Source organism: Phyllobates terribilis, unplaced genomic scaffold (genome assembly GCF_046119375.1).
Source record: "Phyllobates terribilis strain yellow unplaced genomic scaffold, ASM4611937v1 Scaffold_5__5_contigs__length_657084704, whole genome shotgun sequence".
In the NCBI taxonomy this organism is placed as follows: Eukaryota; Metazoa; Chordata; class Amphibia; order Anura; family Dendrobatidae; genus Phyllobates; species Phyllobates terribilis.
Window position 1 is genome coordinate 38,900,401 of NW_027362765.1, and position 22,787 is coordinate 38,923,187.

Genomic DNA, 22,787 nt, shown 5'->3' on the forward strand with positions numbered 1-22,787 from the left:
CCTTCATGGTAAAATAGCTGTTAGGAAACCACTGCTAAGGACAGGCAAGAAGCAGAAGAGACTTGTTTGGGCTAAAGAACTCAAGGAATGGACATTAGGCCAGTGGAAATCTGTGCTTTGGTCTGATGAGTCCAAATTTGAGATCTTTGATTCAAACCACCATGTCTTTGTGTGACGCAGAAAAGGTGAAAGGATGGACTCTACATGCCTGGTTCCCACCGTGAAGCATGGAGGAGGAGGTGTGATGGTGTGGGGGTGCTTTGCTGGTGACACTGTTGGGGATTTATTCAAAATTGAAGGCATACTGAACCAGCATGGCTACCACAGCATCTTGCAGCGGCATACTATTCCATCTAGTTTGCGTTAAGTTGGACCATCATTTATTTTTCAACAGGACAATGACCCCAAACACACCTCCAGGCTGTGTAAGGGCTATTTGACCAAGAAGGAGAGTGATGGGGTGCTACGCCAGATGATCTGGCCTCCACAGTCACCAGACCTGAACCCAATCGAGATGGTTTGGGGTGAGCTGGACCGCAGAGTGAAGGCAAAAGGGCCAACAAGTGCTAAGCATCTCTGGGAACTCCTTCAAGATTGTTGGAAGACCATTTCTGGAGACAACCTCTTGAAGCTCATCAAGAGAATGCCAAGAGTGTGCAAAGCAGTCATCAAAGCAAAAGGTGGCTACTTTGAAGAACCTAGAATATAAGACATATTTTCAGTTGTTTCACACTTTTTTGTTAAGTATATAATTCCACATGTGTTAATTCATAGTTTTGATGCCTTCAGTGTGAATGTACAATTTTCATAGTTATGAAAATACAGAAAAATCTTAAAATGAGAAGGTGTGTCCAAACTTTTGGTCTGTACTGTACATGTGCAACAACTATTGCTTGGACACCTCCATTTTGGAGGAGGTGCCTTATATATGGGAGGTCCTCCGGCTATTGGCCAGGGACTCCTAGGACGGCGCGCGCGGCCCCTTTAAGAGAGAGGGAGCGCGCGTGCGCCCTAAGCACAGTGCCCGGGAAGCTGCGCGCGCCGGCAGCAGCAGGAAGAGGAGAGCAGGAGGACGCCGCGCGGGGAGTGGGGAGGTGAGAGGGACGGCGTCTCTGCCTGGCAGGGGGCAGAGACGCCGATGCTACATAACGCAGCTAAATTTACCTACTATCTCCTTCTTGTTCCTTCCAGATATACAGTACAGACCAAAAGTTTGGACACACCTTCTCATTTAAAGATTTTTCTGTATTTTCATGACTATGAAAATTGTACATTCACGCTGAAGGCATCAAAACTATGAATTAACACATGTGGAATTATATACTTAACAAAAAAGTGTGAAACAACTGAAAATATGTCTTATATTCTAGGTTCTTCAAAGTAGCCACCTTTTGCTTTGATGACTGCTTTGCACACTCTTGGCATTCACTTCAGTTATATCTTGTGTGATCTCAAGGTCATCTGAGTTAAAAATTACAGATATCACTTGTCCCTGTGATCTCCTGGTACAGTCATCTGCCAAGAATAAAAATTATTTTTGAATAAAGTATACAAATATATTTTTAAACATGCCCGTGCCCGTCTGAAGTTTGCTAGAGAGTATTTGGATGATCTAGAACAGTACTGGGAGAATGACATATGGTCAGATGAAACCAAAGTAGAACCGTTTGGTAGAAACACAACTCGGCATGTCTGGAGGAGAAAGAATGCTGAGTTGCATCCAAAGAACACCATACCTACTGTGAAGCATGGGGATGGCAGCATCATGCTTTGGGGCTGTTTCTCTGCCAAGGGACCAGGACGACTGATCCGTGTACATGAAAGAATGAATGGGGCCATGTATCGTGAGATTTTGAGTGCAAACCTCCTTCCATCAGCAAGGGCATTGAAGATGGAATGTGGCTGGGTCTTTCAGCATGACAATGATCCCAAGCACAGCGCCAGGGCAACAAAGGAGTGGCTTCGTAAGAAGCATTTCAAGGTCCTGGAGTGGCCTAGCCTGTCTCCAGATCTAAACCCTATAGGAAACCTTTGGAGGCTCTAGTGGAGATCTGCATGGAGGAATGGGCCAACATACTAGCAACAGTGTGTGCCAACCTTGTTAAGACTTACAGAAAACGTTTGACCTCTGTCATTGCCAACAAAGGATATATAACAAAGTATTGAGATGAACTTTTGTAATTGACCAAATACTTATTTTCCACCAAAATATGAAAAAAAATTCTTTCCAAATCAGACAATGTGATTTTCAGGATTTGTTTTCTCATTTTGTCTCTCATAGTTGATGTCTACCTATGATGTAAATTACAGGCCTCTCTCATCTTTTTAAGTGGGAGAACTTGCACTTGGTGGCTGACTAAATATTTTTTTTTCCCCCACTGTATAGGCAGGGATCTCGGGGAATAATAAACAGTTAGGCGGGATTTCTTGGCGTCCGGGGGACGCCAAGCCTGTGCAAAGCTGAGTTTATAAAAACACTTTTCTCTGCAATCAAACCTCTACTATGGGCCATACAGGTATGTATAGATTTACTTTTCTATAACCTGTATGCCCATAGTGCAGGTCTGATATCTCCGAGGGGGTGACAGATTCTCTTTAATAATAATAATAATAATAATTTTTACTTATATAGCGTCAACATATTCCGCAGCACTTTCCAATTAAGCGGGGACATGTACAGACAATAAATTCAATACAAGGTGAGACAGTTTAAACAGTTACATTAGGAGTGAGATCCCTGCTCGCAAGCTTACAATCTACAAGGAAATGGGGTAGGTGAAACTTGTGTGGACATGTGCATAATTTCTTTTTCCTTCGTAACTGGGACAGGTTATCGAACTTGGGTTCACTCAGATTGGAAGAACAAAGGTGTAAGGCAGCGCTAGTCATCATCCTGGGGGATACTCGCTGCAACGGGTAAATTAAGCACACGTGCAATGTCCTTCCGGTATTTTCTCAATACAGCAGTTTATTATATTATCATAAACCGCATATCACACAGTCCTTCTTAGTTTATCACCGGCATGTTTACACACTTAACATCCGGGAGTCTCTCAAGTAGCAGACAGGCCCAATTGGCCCAAGTTACAGCCTTCAGCAAGGTAATACTATAGCAATGTCTATATAAGTGTCCATATAACAAAGTGTATTACCTTTGCCAGGTTTAGTTGCTGCAGTCCATTTAATCCGCCACCACTGTGGCTTTAAGGCTTTCCCAGGTGGGGGTCTCTAGCCATCGTTCTGTCTAAGGCTACTGGAATGTTTCACTCGCACACATCCAGTCTGCGCCTTTCCGGACTCTTCACCAAGCCGCTGCCTTCCAAGGCCACTGGCATCTACACAAGATCCAACCTGGACCTTTCAGGCTGCCAGGCTTCACGGTATCACGGTGTCCCACACACACGGGGAACAGGCCTCACGCCCAACACACCGAACACACCTGTCTCCCATCAAGCAGGGTTTATATATCCATCCCGTGCACACACACACACACACACACACACACACACAGACAGGACCTTGCTGATGTCACAGTCATGTGATCAGACAGACATTCTGTGCGCGCAGGACCTGTGCTATGTCACAGTCATGTGACCAGTCACCTGAGGGGGGAAGGTACATGGTCAGGTAAAACACATCCTGGACCATTACCGTAATGCCAGCAAGTCGCTGCATTACAAAGGCCTAAAGGCAAGTCCACTTAAATGTGCAAGTATATGAGGAAACAGCAAGATATCTTCCCAATGATCTTTTACGCCTAGCCTGCAACACCGAAAAGGGGCCAAACTCTACGTCTAGAGGAAAGAAGGTCTCTTCCCAATCACAGAGGGCGACTCTTTACTGTCAGACCAGAGAGACTATGGATTCTCTACTGTAACATGATGCTGTAATGTTTGATTCCCAACAAAAGTACAAGTAGGGCCTGAATGCCTTTCTTGATAAATATGATACAGGTTATAGGCACCAGATTCTGTGATGGGATGTTGATCCCGAAACTAGTCTGATTGCCTTATGTGTAGTCGGGAAGGAACTTTTCCCTTAACATGGAGAAATTAGCATCAGCTTTATGGGGTTTTAACTCCTTTCCCTGAATGAATAATATATCATGTTCTAGGATGAACTTGATAGACATAGATAGGTTTCCCTTCAACTAAAAACTAGAAAATAGAATCTGGAGTTTATCAATTAATGGCAGAGTCCGACAGAATGAGGGAAATGAAGCTGGATTCAGGTCCAGAGGCACAAGGCCCCTTTAACCGGAGTCGAGGATAGAGACCAAGGTGTGAAAAGCAAGCCCCGAGGAGTGAAGCCAGAGGCCCTAGGCATGAAGCCCAGAGACATGAGGCGTATGAGGCAGTGAGGCCCGAGGCATAGGACCAAGGGGCCGAAGGCTAGAGGCTCAGAGGCCTGAGGTTTATGAGTCCCGAGGTTTACGAGGCCCAAGCACGGAGACATGGGGCACAATCCCGAAGGCTGAAGCCATGAGGTGCAGCTGGAAAGCCATCTTCATATACAAGATAATGTGCTGCATCATATGCCCTCCTATAGATGAAGTAATCAGACAAAACCAGGTCTGGCAAAACAACAGTGAAAACATGTGAGTGTAAATCAACCACAAAATGCGGACAAACATTAGGCCCGGCATAAGTTAAAATTCTGAAGCCCAATCATGAGGCCTTGAGCAGCCAAACCCTGAAAACAAAGGCAGAGCAGCCGCTATGAGGCAGCAAACTGAAGTCAAACAATGAGTCCATAGCCCAGGCATGTTGGCTAACGTTAACTCGGAGGCCAGAGGCCCAACTTCTGTTCCGGAAACATAACGTCAGCACCTGAGGCCCAAAGCCCAGCTTCAACATAAAGGCGTGTGGCTAGTATCAGGCCAGATAAAGTAGCACTCTATAGCACTAAGCATGCAAACATGAAATTTATGAAATTTCAATAGCAATACTGTTCAAGAAAATAAAAATAATTGAGAAATCTTAGCGCATAATAGTAGCCAATTCATGTGTACCTGGTAGCCACGATAAGGCATTTCTCGATACCAGGACCTACCAATGTGTATCCGCTCTTAGAGACTAAAGTCTTAATGTGTATGGGAAGGTAATAACCTGCTGTAATTAAAAACGCCTGTAGCTCAGAGGCAGAGTGCTCAGTCAGAAGGCCTATTCATATAAACGAAAAAAACTGACCTTCATGTCCAACAGAATACTTGTGTGTACAGATACTTACTAGGAGTACCCATCTCCATATATAATGAACAAATAAAGTAGCGCTAAGCATGCAAACATGAAATATATGAAATCTGAATCACAATAGAAATAATTGAGAAATCTTAGCGCATTTATATTTTTCGTTTTGGGGGAACATATCCTTTCATGGATTATTTATTGTCAAGTGAAATCTGTAAAGTCAGGATTAGTTCCCTTTAAAAACATTTGATTAATCGACTTTCAGAAGAGAATAAATTCTGGAATCAGATCTTGGATTTATCTTAAACAATGGGAAATGATTGTAAATTCTGCTAATGTTCTTCTCTACGTCACATGAGAGAATGTTCCAGTCTATGGTTATTCACAGGTTGCTCTGTCCCCGGCTTTTATACAGAAGATCGGATATATTAAATATTCTAGATGTCTCATGTGTAACTCAGAGGCGGCAGATTTATCTCATATGTATTGGGACTGCCGGGAAATTAGGGAATTTTGTGAACCAGTTATCACATTTGTTGCTGAGAGGCTGAATATTGTTTTGTCATTTCATTTTCTTTTATAGGAGTCAAGATGGATTGTCCTACTAAGGATCTAATTACTTCACTGTTATCTGCAAGGGGAATGATTTTTAACCCTTTCGCAACCTTGGGTTTTGTCGTTTTTGTTTTTTCGTTTTTTGCTCCCCTTGTTCCCAGAGCCATAGCGTTTTTATTTTTTGGACAATATGGCCATGTGAGGGCTTATTTTTTGCGGGACGAGTTGTACTTTTCAACGCTATTACTAGTTTTACCATATCGTGTACGGGAAAACGGGAAAAAAATTCCAAGTGCGGTAAAATTGCAAAAAAAGTGCAATACCACAGTTGTTTTTTATTTATTATTTTTACCACGTTCACTGAATGCTAAAACTGACCTGTCATTCTTATTCTCCAGGTCATTACGAGTTCGTAGACACCAAACATGTATAGGTTATTTTATATTTAAGTGGTGAAAAAAAATTCCAAAATTTGGTATTTTTTTTTTTTTTTAAATAGCGCCATTTTCCGAGACCTGTAGCGTCTCCATTTTTCGTGATCAGGGACTGGGTGAGGGCTTATTTTTTGCGCGCCGGGCTGACGTTTTTATTGATAACATTTTGGGGTAGATCCGATGTTTTGATCGCCCGTTATTGCATCTTATTGCAATTTTGCGGCGACCAAAAAACGTAATTCTGGCGTTTAGAATTTTTTTCTCATTACACCATTTACCGATCGGATTAATTATTTTTTTATATTGATAAATGGGCCGATTCTGAACGCGGCGATACCAAATATGTCTATGTAGGTTTTTTTTTTATATATATATTTTATTTTGAATGGGACGAAAGGGGGGTGATTTAAACTTTTATATTTTTTTTATATTTTTAAAAACTTTTTTTTTTCACTTACTGCATGCTTCAATAGTCTCCATAGGAGACTAGAAGCAGCAGTTGTCCGATCGTCTCTGCTACATACAGGGAACCAGCAGATCCCCTGCATGCAGCAGAAATGGTCCTGTGCTATGAGCGGCGACCACTAGGTGGCGCTCATAGCAACCAGATCATGACAACCACAGGCGTCTGCTGCAGACCCTGGGTTGTCATGCCCACCCATCAGTGACCCGCGATAACGTGAAGGGGTCGCCGATGGGCGGGGCTTATGACGCGCAACCCGGAAGCGCGCGTTAAATGCTGCTGTCGGAGATTGACAGCGGCATTTAACATGTTAACAGCCGCGGGTGGATCGCGATTCCACCCGCGGCTGTTGCGGGCACATGTCAGCTGTAAGAATCAGCTGACATGTGCTCGGTTCAGTGAGGGCTCAGCGCAGCAGCCCTCACTGAACGGGCAGTACGCAAATGTGCGTACTAATACGTCACCGGTAGTTAAGGGGTTAAGGACTGGACAACTTCGAAAAATATATATTTTTCTAACAACAGCTTGGGCCAAGTCACACGTCCAAATAAATTAATTGCTGGGATAAGTAGAAGCAAAGAGTTTAGGAAATATGGCAAGAATTAATGGTTGAAGAGTTTTAGCTTCTTTTCTCTCCTCTGAATGTGTGTCAGAGAAGCGTTTAAATATAAAAAGAAAGGAAAAAACATGATAAATGTATTATATTTCTTATATTCATGTGTTTACTGCTTATATTTGAGCATATAAATAAAAAGTACTTGGACTGGGGTCTCATCATAAAAGCAAAGCCCACCATACGGATTATATTTTTTTCACATGATTTTCTATGCTGTCAGCACATTCTACCTACGCTGTCATTTGGCTTTGCAGTTTAGAGATCTGGGAAGGTAAGGGTCAGCATCTTCTAATTCCAGGTAGTAGGAGCATTCTCCATGATGTAAGCTCTGACCGGAACAGGTCTCACTCTAACATAAGAACTTCCAATGCCCAAATTAATAGAGACAGTTTTGCTTTAGCAGGAGAATGGTGACGGCTTGATTGTGATATGGCCAGACTACACTGAAGATAAAGCAGCCACAGCCAAAAGAATCTGTGACTTATCTGCATTTAGTGGTTACAACTCACCTGTGTAGTCATATGTAGGAATCTCCTCTTTACACCGCTCATCACCCCTCACATATGTCTCTGTAGTATTAATATGGGTCAGATCTTTACCCTGGAATAAATATTGTACAAGTCACAGATAGATGGAAAAGTCACATCTATGATCAGCTCTAATCCTGCCATCTACACCGTTCTCATTACACAAGTATAAAACATATAATACTGGTGGATAAAATAAGACTGAACACAAGACCTTCACATCAGTCTACACATCATAGGGGAGATCTCATGACACCTTCTCTCCATCTACCTGATGATCCTGAGGAACATTGGGATATTCTGGTTTACAGTCCTGTGGAAGAAGAGGACGGGGACATCTCTCTGGTGCTGTCCTCTTACTGGATAGAACTGGAGGAAACACATACAGGGACTGAATTAATTCATTACATACAGATAATTATAGGCCGTGTGTATTTAGTCCTGTCTATTACCTGGTGATGTGAGGGGCTGGGGAACCTCCATCACGACGTCCTTGTACAGATCTTTGTGTCCTTCTAAATACTCCCACTCCTCCATGAAGAAATAGACAGTGATATCCTGACACCTTATAGGAACCTGACACATACAATGACACAGTCACCCCCCCGATCCCTCCATAGCGTTATTGTATAATATCCCAGAATTCCCAGCAGTGTCACCTCTCCAGTCAGCAGCTCAATCATCTTGTAGGTGAGTTCTAGGATCTTCTGGTCATTGTTGTCCTCATGTATCAGGAGGTGAGGTGGAGGCCTCATGATTGGGCTCAGGGGTCTTCCCCAACCCTCAGACACAGGGGCCGGACAGCGCTCACTAGAGGTCTTCTTCACTACTGTGTAATCCTGGTTATGGAGAGACACATTAATAAATCTCACTACAGACATTTCCAGAGTCCTCACCTCTCCAGTTCTGTCCATCTGTTATTCCCATAGATAAGAATGATGTAATGTGACGTCATCAGAATCTCTCATCTCTCCAGTAAGCCGGAAGAGGATCTCTAGGGTGAGGTGTAATATCCTCTCCGCCATCTTGTCCCTGTCCCTATCCATCCTTGATGGGTCAATTAGGAAAATTCTCTTATATAGAAGATCTCCTTTGAGAGTATCCGATATTGTAGGGACCTGAATGGGAAAAAGATGAGCCAATATAAGAACATAAACAATCCTGTGTAATAACAAAATTACAAAAAATAAATAATAAAACGGCTACATTTTTAATTTTAATAGTGCAGCAATAATAAAAATGGTAATAATACATTTGTGAGGCCTAGTCCCAGTATTATTTTCTAGTATTGCTTCTTTCTTCATATCTAATAATAAAACCTATATATTTTAGGGCACACACAACAAGCAGTTTCTTCCTCGGACACTTCAGCTGAATACGTTTCTCATAGACTCATCTTCCATAACACTAATTCTCATCTCATTTACTAACACTGGAATCAGCATTAGCAATACTGCAGGAGATATTCATTACACGTGAAAGCGAAATAATTACTTCATGATGAGGACAACATCTTCTTTTTCTACTACAGCTCTATATACATATCTGGCCAGAGTCCGTCACTGACTACATCACCACCAGCCGTCTGTGTGAATGTTTCCCATCTTCCCTGAGCTGTAATCCTCTATCGTGTTAGATCTCATGTCTGATTCACACATAGAAGCTTGAGGCTTGTTTCCAAAAACACCAGGGACAGGAGTTATTTGAAACCTACAGCAATAACTGTTACAAAGTCTACATGGACAGTGTTGTGGCATTTTTTTATGTTTTTTTTATCTCTGATTTTTCCTTTAGGCTTCCTTATATTACAAGAAAATTGGCAGAAAAAAAGCAGGTGTTAAAATATTACAAAATAAAATTGGCAAGAACAATTTTTGTAAAGAATGAGACGTGCTCCGTTTTTATCAAATGTTAAACATTAGTTTAAAAACAATTTAAGTCTTTTGAGCACCACAACGTTCATGTTTGTCACATTGATGGTATAGGCAAGACTGCAACGATAATCCTAGCTGTTTAATTATTTGCTTAAAAATGGCCTCTTGGCCTGCAACATATGAAAGTCTATGAGGCCATGCCAAAGGCAGAGTGTAGTATAATAAGATACCTCTTTGCATAGTTCCCAACGATCCCAGGATTCGGCGGAACTGTCCACAATTTGAGGGGGCAGTCCTGCTACATCAGGGCTGTGTCCCAATTTCCACTCAACTCACTCTCTTCACTCTCTGCGCGATGTCTTCTCTCGGCTCCTCCTTCTCGAGAGCAAGGGATGGCATCTCTGCTCTGCACACACTTATATTAAGTAAATAAACAATTCTCTTCTTTTTTTGTGATTTGGTCTTCCCAGGAATCAAACCCACAACCTCTATCATTGCAAGCAGTAGCTAAAACTTTGAGCCACAGCCTGCACTGACAAGTGTTAGAGAGTTTTGTATACTTGAAGCTACAGTGCAGGCTCTGAACCTACAGGCAGATTATACTAGTACATAGAGATACATCTGTACATAGCAGTCTATTTCTGCGTACCTCTGTTCTAGAGGGAAAGTAAAAGTCAGATTTTTTTTCTTTCTATAAAATTAATAAAAAATAATGAAGAACAATTATTATAATGTCATGTTTAATGTGATTTTTGTTAAAAAAATAATAAACAACACAAATCAGAAAATAACAGACATATTTGGTGTCCCTGTAATCGTAAAAACCCGCACAACACAGCAATCAGATTATTTACAATGACAGGTAAATGGCATAAAAAAATGGAAAGATTGTTGTTTTTTTTCTCCATTAAAATCATAAAAAATTGAATAAATATGTAGTGTTCACTCATGCTGTTTGTACACTGCTTCTTTTCCGCATGTTTTCTGAAGACGTCCGAATCACACAACATAATAATCTTCATGGATTATTATGTGTTTCCTACGTTTTATGCATTTTCCCCCATATTTCATGCATTTTTGGTGCAGTTTTGAAGCAGCATTTTTAACGCTTTTTAATTGTACAGAAAAGCTTTGATTCTGTACTTGTAAATGAAAAAAACGCCCTTTCATTTTTATGTGTTTTTTCAAGCTCCACATAGAAGCCAATAGTGAAAAAATGCACCAATACTACACAGTACAGCAGCTTCTTTAGATGCACTGTGGGCAGAGTTTTCATGAAATCACATCCTTTTTGCTTCAACATTTAGGCTGTGTTCACATGTAGCGTTTTTTTTCTGTTGCTTGTTTTGCATAGAAATTCGGCTGTGTTTAACTGTCCAAGCAAAGTTGATGTGATTTCATGAAAACGGTGTCCTCTGTACGTCCAAATATGATGTTGCACAGTGCAGTTTTGGTGCTTTTTTTCTCCTATGAAAAAAAGCTGAAAAAAACGCATGTAAAAAACTGCAGTTACTTTTTTATGTGCAGAATCTAAGCTTTTCTGTACTATAAAAAACACTTTCAAAAAGCTGCACCAAAAATGCATCAAATAAGGGGAAACTGCTTATAAACGCAGCAGAAATGCAATAACTAGAAAAGATTGTTATTGTGGAGTTTGGTGCGGATACCTGCAGAAAACAAAACAAAAAGTATTTATGCAACGTCTGAACACAGCCTTACAGTCACTAAAAAGTCAGATGTCATATAGTGAAGCTTTCATAAAAATAAGAAAGTTCTGGCAGCTACAACCATGAAGAAAAAATAAATCCGTAGGTCCCAACTGGAGATGAGCACAGCCCCAGCCCTGGCTAAAAAAAAAAAAAAAAAAAAAAAACGCATCGGGAACGCTGGAAGGTATAAGATTTGCGGCCTCCCAACATGCTGGACCGAAGTGACGTGAATTGACCCTCTCATCTCTAGTCCCAGATACAGTGGGACAGTCCCGGATTTGGGTCTAGGCGCGCCACATGACTTATCCCTCCTTCTCTTTGGTTAAAGTTGGAGGGTATGTTCTTAGGCCCCATACACATTAAACTAAATTCAGGTAAATCCGCTGATTTGAGCAGGATCGGCTGCCTAATAGGCCTCCTGACAGATGATAGTTGAGTAAATGATCAGTTATGCTAAATTACAGTGGAAAATCTCCCTGGAGATAATCTTCTGCCACAGGAATCTGCCAGCAGCTCTCTCATACAGACCACAGGAAGGTTTGGGCAACCAGAGTGTTCATGTGTATGGGGGAGTCAGGAGAGATAGCCGTCAGCCGCATGATCGTTTGGCCGACAGTTATCTAATGTGTATGGGGCCATTAGTGTTACACTGACAGGAGGGATAATACACAGCACTACAGTAGTGCAGTGCATCACCGCAGCAATCAGAGGCTTGTATGTTGTATGATCGCTCTAATGAGGGTTGTGGAGAAGAGATTCAAAATAGATTGTAAGTGAAGAAAAAATACAAATATCAGAATTTAATCAATAAGAAATATACATCACTATAGAGAAAACAATCTCCCTGCACAATGTTGGTGAAATCACGTCCACAACGACTTTATTATACTCTATTATCCTACACAACTATCGTGTGATGATTATCTCATATGTCCCGGGTTCAACTGTACAGACATTAAGAATGGGGCTAAGTGAGTATTTATTAGTCAGTGGGGTGGGTGGTACCAGACTGTGGGGGGCACCATGTAGTATCATACTGTGTGTGGGGGGATGGCGGTACTGTGGGGACATTATACTGTGTGTGGGGACGTACTAAACTGCATATTGGGATGATGGGCTGCAATGCTAGACTCGACCACTAGATGGCAGCACATTTTTAAAATGCAGACCAGGAAATGACTTCTGGCCTTGATACTGGATTAGAAGAAGCAGCAGTTTTTAACTCTTGACCTGTAATATAGAAAGAAATCAGAGGGAATTCAATGCAAATACTAAAATGAATCAGAACCTCCACAGGGCTGGATTAAAGTTTAATAATGGAACCAGGGAAAACAGATTGTAACTATTTGGGATTATGTGTAGAATACCGGGGTTACACACACCTGGTGATATATGTCATCAACATCTCATAGGAATATGGGTATAATTATTGTTCTGTATGGGGATTATGGCTAAAATATCACAAATACACATGCCCAGGAACATATTTCATCTACTTCTGATAGGAATATGGGCATAACTATTGTTCTGTATGGGGATTATGGGTGAAATATCACAAATACACATGCCCAGGAACATACTTCATCTACTTCTGATAGGAATATGGGTATAACTATTGTTCTGTATGGGGATTATGGGTGAAATATCACAAATACACATGCCCAGGAACATACTTCATCTACTTCTGATAGGAATATGGGTATAACCATTGTTCTGTATGGGGATTATGGGTGAAATATCACAAATACACATGCCCAGGAACATACTTCATCTACTTCTCATAGGAATATGGGTATAACTATTGTTCTGTATGGGGATTATGGGTGAAATATCACAAATACACATGCCCAGGAACATACTTCATCTACTTCTGATAGGAATATGGGTATAACCATTGTTCTGTATGGGGATTATGGGTGAAATATCACAAATACACATGCCCAGGAACATATTTCATCTACATTCAATAGGAATATGGGTATAACTATTGTTCTGTATGGGGATTATGGGTGAAATATCACAAATACACATGCCCAGGAACATATTTCATCTACATTCAATAGGAATATTGGTATAACTATTGTTCTGTATGGGGATTATGGGTGAAATATCACAAATACACATGCCCAGGAACATATTTCATCTACATTCAATAGGAATATGGGTATAACTATTGTTCTGTATGGGGATTATGGGTGAAATATCACAAATACACATGCCCAGGAACATATTTCATCTACATTCAATAGGAATATGGGTATAACTATTGTTCTGTATGGGGATTATGGGTGAAATATCACAAATACACATGCCCAGGAACATATTTCATCTACATTCAATAGGAATATGGGTATAACTATTGTTATGTATGGGGATTATGGGTGAAATATCACAAATACACATGCCCAGGAACATACTTCATCTACTTCTCATAGGAATATGGGTATAACTATTGTTCTGTATGGGGATTATGGGTGAAATATCACAAATACACATGCCCAGGAACATATTTCATCTACATTCAATAGGAATATGTGTATAACTATTGTTCTATATGGGGATTATGGGTGAAATATCACAAATACACATGCCCAGGAACATATTTCATCTACATTCAATAGGAATATATGTATAACTATTGTTCTGTATGGGGATTATTGGTGAAATATCACAAATACACATGCCCAGGAACATATTTCATCTACATTCAATAGGAATATGTGTATAACTATTGTTCTATATGGGGATTATGAGTGAAATATCACAAATACACATATCCAGTAACATATTTCATCTACTTCTCATAGGAAAATGGGTATAACTATTGTTCTGTATGGGGATTATGGGTGAAATATCACAAATACACATGCCCAGGAACATATTTCATCTACATTCAATAGGAATATGTGTATAACTATTGTTCTATATGGGGATTATGGGTGAAATATCACAAATACACATGCCCAGGAACATATTTCATCTACATTCAATAGGAATATGGGTATAACTATTGTTCTGTATGGGGATTATGGGTGAAATATCACAAATACACATGCCCAGGAACATATTTCATCTACATTCAATAGGAATATATGTATAACTATTGTTTTGTATGGGGATTATTGGTGAAATATCACAAATACACATGCCCAGGAACATATTTCATCTACATTCAATAGGAATATGTGTATAACTATTGTTCTATAAGGGGATTATGGGTGAAATATCACAAATACACATGCCCAGGAACATACTTCATCTACTTCTGATAGGAATATGGGTATAACCATTGTTCTGTATGGGGATTATGGGTGAAATATCACAAATACACATGCCCAGGAACATATTTCATCTACATTCAATAGGAATATGGGTATAACTATTGTTCTGTATGGGGATTATGGGTGAAATATCACAAATACACATGCCCAGGAACATATTTCATCTACATTCAATAGGAATATGTGTATAACTATTGTTCTATATGGGGATTATGGGTGAAATATCACAAATACACATGCCCAGGAACATATTTCATCTACATTCAATAGGAATATGTGTATAACTATTGTTCTATATGGGGATTATGGGTGAAATATCACAAATACACATGCCCAGGAACATATTTCATCTACATTCAATAGGAATATGTGTATAACTATTGTTCTATATGGGGATTATGGGTGAAATATCACAAATACACATGCCCAGGAACATATTTCATCTACATTCAATAGGAATATATGTATAACTATTGTTCTGTATGGGGATTATTGGTGAAATATCACAAATACACATGCCCAGGAACATATTTCATCTACATTCAATAGGAATATGTGTATAACTATTGTTCTATATGGGGATTATGGGTGAAATATCACAAATACACATGCCCAGGAACATACTTCATCTACTTCTGATAGGAATATGGGTATAACCATTGTTCTGTATGGGGATTATGGGTGAAATATCACAAATAAACATGCCCAGGAACATATTTCATCTACATTCAATAGGAATATGGGTATAACTATTGTTCTGTATGGGGATTATGGGTGAAATATCACAAATACACATGCCCAGGAACATATTTCATCTACATTCAATAGGAATATTGGTATAACTATTGTTCTGTATGGGGATTATGGGTGAAATATCACTAATACACATGCCCAGGAACATATTTCATCTACATTCAATAGGAATATGGGTATAACTATTGTTCTGTATGGGGATTATGGGTGAAATATCACAAATACACATGCCCAGGAACATATTTCATCTACATTCAATAGGAATATGGGTATAACTATTGTTCTGTATGGGGATTATGGGTGAAATATCACAAATACACATGCCCAGGAACATATTTCATCTACATTCAATAGGAATATGGGTATAACTATTGTTATGTATGGGGATTATGGGTGAAATATCACAAATACACATGCCCAGGAACATACTTCATCTACTTCTCATAGGAATATGGGTATAACTATTGTTCTGTATGGGGATTATGGGTGAAATATCACAAATACACATGCCCAGGAACATATTTCATCTACATTCAATAGGAATATGTGTATAACTATTGTTCTATATGGGGATTATGGGTGAAATATCACAAATACACATGCCCAGGAACATATTTCATCTACATTCAATAGGAATATATGTATAACTATTGTTCTGTATGGGGATTATTGGTGAAATATCACAAATACACATGCCCAGGAACATATTTCATCTACATTCAATAGGAATATGTGTATAACTATTGTTCTATATGGGGATTATGGGTGAAATATCACAAATACACATATCCAGTAACATATTTCATCTACTTCTCATAGGAAAATGGGTATAACTATTGTTCTGTATGGGGATTATGGGTGAAATATCACAAATACACATGCCCAGGAACATATTTCATCTACATTCAATAGGAATATGTGTATAACTATTGTTCTATATGGGGATTATGGGTGAAATATCACAAATACACATGCCCAGGAACATATTTCATCTACATTCAATAGGAATATGGGTATAACTATTGTTCTGTATGGGGATTATGGGTGAAATATCACAAATACACATGCCCAGGAACATATTTCATCTACATTCAATAGGAATATATGTATAACTATTGTTCTGTATGGGGATTATTGGTGAAATATCACAAATACACATGCCCAGGAACATATTTCATCTACATTCAATAGGAATATGTGTATAACTATTGTTCTATAAGGGGATTATGGGTGAAATATCACAAATACACATGCCCAGGAACATACTTCATCTACTTCTGATAGGAATATGGGTATAACCATTGTTCTGTATGGGGATTATGGGTGAAATATCACAAATACACATGCCCAGGAACATATTTCATCTACATTCAATAGGAATATGGGTATAACTATTGTTCTGTATGGGGATTATGGGTGAAATATCACAAATACACATGCCCAGGAACATATTTCATCTACATTCAATAGGAATATGTGTATAACTATTGTTCTATATGGGGATTATGGGTGAAATATCACAAATACACATGCCCAGGAACATATTTCATCTACATTCAATAGGAATATGTGTATAACTATTGTTCTATATGGGGATTATGGGTGAAATATCACAAATACACATGCCCAGGAACATATTTCATCTACATTCAATAGGAATATGTGTATAACTATTGTTCTATATGGGGATTATGGGTGAAATATCACAAATACACATGCCCAGGAACATATTTCATCTACATTCAATAGGAATATATGTATAACTATTGTTCTGTATGGGGATTATTGGTGAAATATCACAAATACACATGCCCAGGAACATATTTCATCTACATTCAATAGGAATATGTGTATAACTATTGTTCTATATGGGGATTATGGGTGAAATATCACAAATACACATGCCCAGGAACATACTTCATCTACTTCTGATAGGAATATGGGTATAACCATTGTTCTGTATGGGGATTATGGGTGAAATATCACAAATACACATGCCCAGGAACATATTTCATCTACATTCAATAGGAATATGGGTATAACTATTGTTCTGTATGGGGATTATGGGTGAAATATCACAAATACACATGCCCAGGAACATATTTCATCTACATTCAATAGGAATATTGGTATAACTATTGTTCTGTATGGGGATTATGGGTGAAATATCACAAATACACATGCCCAGGAACATATTTCATCTACATTCAATAGGAATATGGGTATAACTATTGTTCTGTATGGGGATTATGGGTGAAATATCACAAATACACATGCCCAGGAACATACTTCATCTACTTCTCATAGGAATATGGGTATAACTATTGTTCTGTATGGGGATTATGGGTGAAATATCACAAATACACATGCCCAGGAACATACTTCATCTACTTCTCATAGGAATATGGGTATAACTATTGTTCTGTATGGGGATTATGGGTGAAATATCACAAATACACATGCCCAGGAACATATTTCATCTACATTCAATAGGAATATGTGTATAACTATTGTTCTATATGGGGATTATGGGTGAAATATCACAAATACACATGCCCAGGAACATATTTCATCTACATTCAATAGGAATATATGTATAACTATTGTTCTGTATGGGGATTATTGGTGAAATATCACAAATACACATGCCCAGGAACATATTTCATCTACATTCAATAGGAATATGTGTATAACTATTGTTCTATATGGGGATTATGGGTGAAATATCACAAATACACATATCCAGTAACATATTTCATCTACTTCTCATAGGAAAATGTGTATAACTATTGTTCTGTATGGGGATTATGGGTGAAATATCACAAATACACATGCCCAGGAACATATTTCATCTACATTCAATAGGAATATGTGTATAACTATTGTTCTATATGGGGATTATGGGTGAAATATCACAAATACACATGCCCAGGAACATATTTCATCTACATTCAATAGGAATATATGTATAACTATTGTTCTGTATGGGGATTATTGGTGAAATATCACAAATACACATGCCCAGGAACATATTTCATCTACATTCAATAGGAATATGTGTATAACTATTGTTCTATATGGGGATTATGGGTGAAATATCACAAATACACATATCCAGTAACATATTTCATCTACTTCTCATAGGAAAATGGGTATAACTATTGTTCTGTATGGGGATTATGGGTGAAATATCACAAATACACATGCCCAGGAACATATTTCATCTACATTCAATAGGAATATGTGTATAACTATTGTTCTATATGGGGATTATGGGTGAAATATCACAAATACACATGCCCAGGAACATATTTCATCTACATTCAATAGGAATATATGTATAACTATTGTTCTGTATGGGGATTATTGGTGAAATATCACAAATACACATGCCCAGGAACATATTTCATCTACATTCAATAGGAATATGTGTATAACTATTGTTCTATATGGGGATTATGGGTGAAATATCACAAATACACATGCCCAGGAACATACTTCATCTACTTCTGATAGGAATATGGGTATAACCATTGTTCTGTATGGGGATTATGGGTGAAATATCACAAATACACATGCCCAGGAACATATTTCATCTACATTCAATAGGAATATGGGTATAACTATTGTTCTGTATGGGGATTATGGGTGAAATATCACAAATACACATGCCCAGGAACATATTTCATCTACATTCAATAGGAATATGTGTATAACTATTGTTCTATATGGGGATTATGGGTGAAATATCACAAATACACATGCCCAGGAACATATTTCATCTACATTCAATAGGAATATGTGTATAACTATTGTTCTATATGGGGATTATGGGTGAAATATCACAAATACACATGCCCAGGAACATATTTCATCTACATTCAATAGGAATATGTGTATAACTATTGTTCTATATGGGGATTATGGGTGAAATATCACAAATACACATGCCCAGGAACATATTTCATCTACATTCAATAGGAATATATGTATAACTATTGTTCTGTATGGGGATTATTGGTGAAATATCACAAATACACATGCCCAGGAACATATTTCATCTACATTCAATAGGAATATGTGTATAACTATTGTTCTATATGGGGATTATGGGTGAAATATCACAAATACACATGCCCAGGAACATACTTCATCTACTTCTGATAGGAATATGGGTATAACCATTGTTCTGTATGGGGATTATGGGTGAAATATCACAAATACACATGCCCAGGAACATATTTCATCTACATTCAATAGGAATATGGGTATAACTATTGTTCTGTATGGGGATTATGGGTGAAATATCACAAATACACATGCCCAGGAACATATTTCATCTACATTCAATAGGAATATTGGTATAACTATTGTTCTGTATGGGGATTATGGGTGAAATATCACAAATACACATGCCCAGGAACATATTTCATCTACATTCAATAGGAATATGGGTATAACTATTGTTCTGTATGGGGATTATGGGTGAAATATCACAAATACACATGCCCAGGAACATATTTCATCTACATTCAATAGGAATATGGGTATAACTATTGTTCTGTATGGGGATTATGGGTGAAATATCACAAATACACATGCCCAGGAACATATTTCATCTACATTCAATAGGAATATGGGTATAACTATTGTTATGTATGGGGATTATGGGTGAAATATCACAAATACACATGCCCAGGAACATACTTCATCTACTTCTCATAGGAATATGGGTATAACTATTGTTCTGTATGGGGATTATGGGTGAAATATCACAAATACACATGCCCAGGAACATACTTCATCTACTTCTCATAGGAATATGGGTATAACTATTGTTCTGTATGGGGATTATGGGTGAAATATCACAAATACACATGCCCAGGAACATATTTCATCTACATTCAATAGGAATATGTGTATAACTATTGTTCTATATGGGGATTATGGGTGAAATATCACAAATACACATGCCCAGGAACATATTTCATCTACATTCAATAGGAATATATGTATAACTATTGTTCTGTATGGGGATTATTGGTGAAATATCACAAATACACATGCCCAGGAACATATTTCATCTACATTCAATAGGAATATGTGTATAACTATTGTTCTATATGGGGATTATGGGTGAAATATCACAAATACACATATCCAGTAACATATTTCATCTACTTCTCATAGGAAAATGTGTATAACTATTGTTCTGTATGGGGATTATGGGTGAAATATCACAAATACACATGCCCAGGAACATATTTCATCTACATTCAATAGGAATATGTGTATAACTATTGTTCTATATGGGGATTATGGGTGAAATATCACAAATACACATGCCCAGGAACATATTTCATCTACATTCAATAGGAATATATGTATAACTATTGTTCTGCATGGGGATTATTGGTGAAATATCACAAATACACATGCCCAGGAACATATTTCATCTACATTCAATAGGAATATGTGTATAACTATTGTTCTATATGGGGATTATGGGTGAAATATCACAAATACACATATCCAGTAACATATTTCATCTACTTCTCATAGGAAAATGGGTATAACTATTGTTCTGTATGGGGATTATGGGTGAAATATCACAAATACACATGCCCAGGAACATATTTCATCTACATTCAATAGGAATATGTGTATAACTATTGTTCTATATGGGGATTATGGGTGAAATATCACAAATACACATGCCCAGGAACATATTTCATCTACATTCAATAGGAATATATGTATAACTATTGTTCTGTATGGGGATTATTGGTGAAATATCACAAATACACATGCCCAGGAACATACTTCATCTACTTCTCATAGGAATATGTGTATAACTATTGTTCTGTATGGGGATTATGGGTGAAATATCACAACTACACATGCCCAGGAACATACTTCATCTACTTCTGATAGGAATATGGGTATAACTATTGTTCTATATGGGGATTATGGGTGAAATATCACAAATACACATGCCCAGGAACATATTTCATCTACTTCTGATAGGAATATGCGTATAACTATTGTTCAGTATGGGGATTATGGGTGAAATATCACAAATACACATGCCCAGGAACACACTTCTTCTTCTTCTGATAGGAATATGGGTATAACTATTGTTCTGTATGGGGATTATGGGTGAAATATCACAAATACACATATCCAGTAACATATTTCTTGTACTTCTGATAGGAATATTGGTATAATTCGTATTCTATATGTTGAATTTGGGTGACATATCAGGAATACATATGTGAACAATTTTAAAAAAACAATATGAGTTGTGGCAGGTTGACCACAGTAATGATAGTTGTTGGGTGTCCATATGGCCTCCTAGCAGCCATCCCAGCAGCATAGGGGTTAATCTATTGGGTGGGGCAATTTGGACACTGTTGGGAGGGTTATTTGTTGGCCCTATGCCCTCACAGCAGTGTGGTGCATTGCTCCAGGAGGGAGCCGGACCCGGAAGTCTGAAGGGTCCCATGCAGGCGAGAGAGGCCTGTGGGCAAGGAAAATTATTGGGGCACGGGGCCCAAAAGTGTTTGAACAGTGCTGTAACTGAGCCGTATCTTTTTCTGTTGAAATAAACCTGGCAGGAGCCAGAATTACCTTTAAAACCCATGTGAAGTGCCTTTAATTGAAGAGTGCCATCCGCCTGGAGACGCTAGGCGGCGATCCCGAGACTGAAGTCGTCACAGGGTATAAATATTTTTACTGGGAATTATGGTTGAAATACAATGAATACACATGCCCAGTAACATATATGATTTACTTCTGCTAGGAATATGGGTATAATTGTTCTTTGTGGGTATTATAGGTGATATATCATGAATACACATGCCCAGTGTCATATTCGATCAATTCCCGGTAAGAATATGTGTACAATTATTGTTTTATATGTTGATTATTGGTAAAATATGATGAATTCACATGTTGAAACATTTCATTAACTTCGGGTAAGAATATGGGTATATTTATTATTCTATATGGGGTTATGGTCAGAATGCCATGGATATACAGATCCTGTAACCTATTTGCATCTGACAGGATTACATGTCCATTGCCTTCTCCCACCCCTGGGAGATGTGAGCCCTGGCATCATAGCTCCTTATTAGATAGGCTGGCCATGTCAGAGTGATGAGCAGTCTTGCGCCATACTTCTTGCTTATATACCTATATTATTCTCAACACATTGTTCTTTATAGGACGTTGGATCTTTTGGAGGGTTTTATTGGTTACTTTGGTTTGTTGACATCAATAACTTTTAATGGAGATATATAGAAAAATTTTTAAACAACTTTTAATAAAATAATAGGTTTCATCTTAACCAAAATATTTGGAAATGGAACATGTATTTTAGTGTAT

General features: G+C 38.3%; 1 protein-coding gene across 3 annotated transcripts in view; it reads right to left on the minus strand.

The window, feature by feature from the left end:
* LOC141270647 (uncharacterized) overlaps positions 1-22,787 on the minus strand; it is a 102,578-nt gene that overhangs the window by 77,645 nt on the left and 2,146 nt on the right. Inside the window, exons 2-5 of one of the 3 annotated variants that reach the window (XM_073680735.1) lie at positions 9,889-10,349; positions 8,444-8,902; positions 8,237-8,315; positions 8,056-8,153 (exon numbers count right to left, since the gene is read on the minus strand). In XM_073680735.1, coding sequence (XP_073536836.1) covers positions 8,056-8,153; positions 8,237-8,315; positions 8,444-8,698 — 432 coding nt within the window. In that variant the 5' untranslated portion in view covers positions 8,699-8,902; positions 9,889-10,349. Of the gene's footprint in view, positions 1-8,055; positions 8,154-8,236; positions 8,361-8,443; positions 8,903-9,888; positions 10,350-22,787 lie in introns of all 3 variants that reach the window. The other 2 variants (XM_073680733.1, XM_073680734.1) reach the window with 2 other exon arrangements.